The sequence below is a fragment of the Helianthus annuus genome, chromosome 8 (genome assembly GCF_002127325.2).
Source record: "Helianthus annuus cultivar XRQ/B chromosome 8, HanXRQr2.0-SUNRISE, whole genome shotgun sequence".
NCBI classification, from domain to species: Eukaryota; Viridiplantae; Streptophyta; class Magnoliopsida; order Asterales; family Asteraceae; genus Helianthus; species Helianthus annuus.
Window position 1 is genome coordinate 9,716,058 of NC_035440.2, and position 4,014 is coordinate 9,720,071.

Consider the following 4,014-nt stretch of genomic DNA (forward strand, 5'->3'; position numbering starts at 1 on the left):
AAGCGTAGTAAAAATCGAGGCCCTTGTGACCCATTGTTTCTTCGATTTAAAACTAAAAAAAAGTTTCCAAACAGTCTTCATTTACCCGACCTTGGGACCGAATTCGTACTTAAAATTTCTATTTAACATTATAAACTAGCAAACTAATTTCAATTAGAAACTAGCAAAACCATTTTAATAAAGAAAAAAAAACTAGCAAAGCAATTTTAATAAAGAAAAAAAAACTAGCAATTTCAATTAGAAACAAATTGTTTCTTCCATGTTTTGAAATTCCCAGTCTATTGAGCGTACTATCTAATGGAACAATTATTCTTGTAGTCACAAACACCCAAGAACCTTGAAATTTTTAAAAAATGGAGGCCCTTATAAAATGGAGACCCAAAGCCCAAGCCTCAAAATACTTGAACTTGGGCCGGCTCTGACCAAAATGTTTTAGAAATAAAATAACAATAATTGTTATAATAGAAAAGTAGGGTTAAGTTATTCTACAAAGACTCCTAATTGTAAGAATGATTTATAGAGTGACAAATATCCAATAAGCTAAAACCTAAACCCACTACATCACCACCCAAAACCTAATCGTTGAAGCCGCGTTTAACGCGAGCAATAGCCTAGTATATCTATAAGTTGAACAATATTTTTGGCTAGATTAGATTTGCTAAACCTTAAACAAAATCCGCAATTACTTCAAGTATATCCTTAAATGATAATGATATTTTTAAATTAATCTCACCAAAACCAGTTTTTTTATGATTTTTTTTATACTAGATTTTTAATAATAACAATGATTTTTTGATAATGATAGTAAGATTTTTTTATATTAGATTTATGACAAACAATTTTATTATTTAACTCAGTTAATACACGAGAGTATAACCTATTTTAAGTAAATAAAACAACATATTTGTTTCATATTCGTGAAATAGTATATCATATATAGTTACTTTTCATCATTTGATAGCACAATTCTGACAATAGTCAATTTATATATCACATAATAACCCCTTTATTCAACTATCCAAACACATAAATTTGTAAATAAAAATGAACTTCAAGGGATTGGTAAGGTCTTATTGTAAATGTGGACCAAAGTCTTCAGATTGATGGGCGATATTTCATGTTTGTCTCCAGCCCAAAATGCCTTGGCAATGAGCATATAAGTACGCTCGGATGGGTGAAAATAATCCCAAAAGAAGTACTCATGTGGGTTTCTACACATCTTGTAACCTAATAACCCACACTGCAACACTCCATTTAGGGGCCCATTACCACAACATGCATCATTTATATTGGCAAAACCTGAAGCATTTTTTTTTTCAAAGAAAAGCAAAATTGTTATCAAATAAACACATATAGTGAACTATGAACTATGTTTAATAAGAGAATACGAGCAAGGAGAAGTACCATATTCTTTTGGGTTGTCACGATACTTTTGTGCAGTGTCATACACTGCTCCGTATAGACCGATTGCACCAGGATACCTTCTAGGTATGCTATATACAAAACGTTTCAAGCCAGCATTAAAATATCCAGCCATCTCGTCCATCTTATCAAGGCACCGGTTAGTAGGTGTACCACGTATGAGGACTCTTCCAGGAATGCACCCTATCGGGCCCAATGAGAAAAGAACAATCTTACGAGCTCCATACATGTAGATTTTGGTTGTGAAGCGGACCATTTCTTTCAACATGGCATGTACATAGGTTTCCATAGTCATATTCGATGCCCCGGGCAATAGGAAATAGGAAAACACGTCATTTCCGCCGGATATGACGAAAAATAAAGATTCATGAATTTGTTTTCTGTGTATATGTTGATGAGTAGAGTTTTTCAAATGTGGAGGTTTTGCTAGTAAGGCTTGGAATTGTTGTAGTTGGACTTGGATTGATGTCACACCCTTGCAAACAAACATAGTACAAAACAAAATGTAGGAAGAAAGAACACTTCTAAGTAAATTACAACATGGCACCATTTCCATATTTATATAACTAAAACTCAAAAGGATATTGTAATATTATCTAGATCACTTCATAGCCTTTTGGGTTTTAAACTACTTTATATATGACCTCTAGAATTCAAAATTGCACTAAATTAAAATGTTTTTACTAAAATTATTATTATTATTATTATTATTATTATTATTATTATTATTATTATTATTATTATTATTATTATTATTATCTATGTTGTATGTATTTAATTTTGAAAGCCTTGTTTTTTATCCCCATACAGGGCTGGTATACCATTAAAAAACAAGTGTATTATCCCTTCTACCATTTTATAAAAGTTTCTTTAAATAAAAGGCTTATGAAAAGACCATAATACCCTTACATGCATGTGAGGTAACTTAACTGAGTTTTTGGATAACGTTAGCTGTAAGGTTATAGATGTAATAAAACAAGAACATAAAGATTGAGTTTTGCCGATTTCATAATGAAAGGTATAAAATGTATTTTAGGTATAACATAAAAGTTGATTTATGCAATTTTGTCTTATTATAATTTACAACATATACTAAAGAGATAATGACCCTAAGTTTATCATTAAAGGAGGAGTTAAATGCCATTTTAGTCCATGTGGTTTGGGCTATTCTGCAAGTTTAGTCCAAATGTTTCATTTTTCGCCTGTGAGTCTAAAAAGGTTTCACAGTTGTCATTTTAGTCCACTAGGTTAACTTCAACCTATATTAACAAGAAGGGCGATTCGCCCTTCTAGTTAACCGAAATAATGGATGAAGTTAACCCAGTGGACTAAAATGGCAACGATGAAACCTTTTTGGACCCACATGTGAAAAATGAAACCTTTGGACTAAACTAATAAAATGACTTAAACCACAGGGACTAAAATGCTATTTATAACTCTTAAAAGAGGCTCCCATAATTATAAGACGCTATATTTTAAAAAATAATGTTCCAATATGGTACAAATTTTAGTTGATCCGAATGTTTTTAAAGATTCATTCCTTTCTTTATTTCTTTCTTTTTACAAACTTTATAATCAAGATTGAACTCAAGCTATAAGGATCGACCATCTTACTGCTTTCTCATTTGTATTCGGCAAGAGTCCACTTCCGGCACTCGCAAAGTTGAGTCCGTTGGAGGGGAAAGGCATCCGGCTATCCTTCGCTAACAGTCGGTATACCTCTTGGTATGGTTTTTGGAACTTGATCCCTAAATATTGTGCTGCATAGTGTTTGCGGTCGCTAGTTAACTTCAAAAAAAAAAAAAAAAAAAAAAACCGCTACATACATTTGATACAAACGCGAGAATTATTAGAAACCATAGAGTATACGTTTAGGTTGTGTAACATTTTCATTTTGTTTTATTTATAAGAATAAACCAGAGATTGAAAGATATATGTTTTTGATGGTGAAGAGTGATGTTTAGAAAGAGAAAAGACTTACCAATAAAATCCGCAACGGTTCGACCATTGGTGAACCGTCCCGTGGGATAGTGAAAGAAACTCGAACCATAAGGTTTAAAATTGGCTGTAAGTTTGCAATTCTTGACGTATTGATTGTTACCCGGGTCAAATTGGGAGTCCCCGAACACAAAAACTGACTTGACCTTTGCATCGACCGATGCCAAAGCCATAAGAAATACACCGAGGAAGATGATCAAATGTGGCAATCTCTCCATCATCTCAATCGTACTTTGATACCAATTCTCTTTGTAAAATGGTGTGATTTGAAGTTAAATAGAGATAAGAAGTTGTGTCAAAGGAATAGATGAGAAAAAGTAAATAAATAAATAAAAGCCACAAGAGAAGTAAACATGAATACATATGATAAAAAGTGACACGGAAATGGAACCGAAAACGTGAGAAAAGTGCAACAAGAATTTGCCATTATTATCCTAATACATATGATAAAAAGGTAGAGTAAAGACACATAGAAAGTATCTTATCATATAAAATGACACACCCTGATTTATCGATGAGCCCAAACTAGCCCAAACTTAGGATATATTTGTGATGGTCGGATAATAGGATCACATTTGACAGCGGAAGATAAGA

General features: G+C 32.5%; 1 protein-coding gene across 1 annotated transcript; it reads right to left on the reverse strand.

Annotated features, from left to right (window-relative positions):
- Positions 1 to 914: 914 nt before the first annotated feature.
- On the reverse strand, positions 915 to 3,726 carry LOC110871993 (GDSL esterase/lipase 6). Its single transcript, XM_022120758.2, has 4 exons — positions 3,404 to 3,726; positions 3,037 to 3,182; positions 1,405 to 1,897; positions 915 to 1,299 (listed from the first exon to the last, which is right to left on the reverse strand). The coding sequence occupies exons 1-4, from the start codon at positions 3,639 to 3,641 to the stop codon at positions 1,052 to 1,054; spliced, it is 1,125 nt and encodes a 374-aa protein (XP_021976450.1). The 5' UTR covers positions 3,642 to 3,726; the 3' UTR covers positions 915 to 1,051.
- Positions 3,727 to 4,014: the final 288 nt, after the last annotated feature.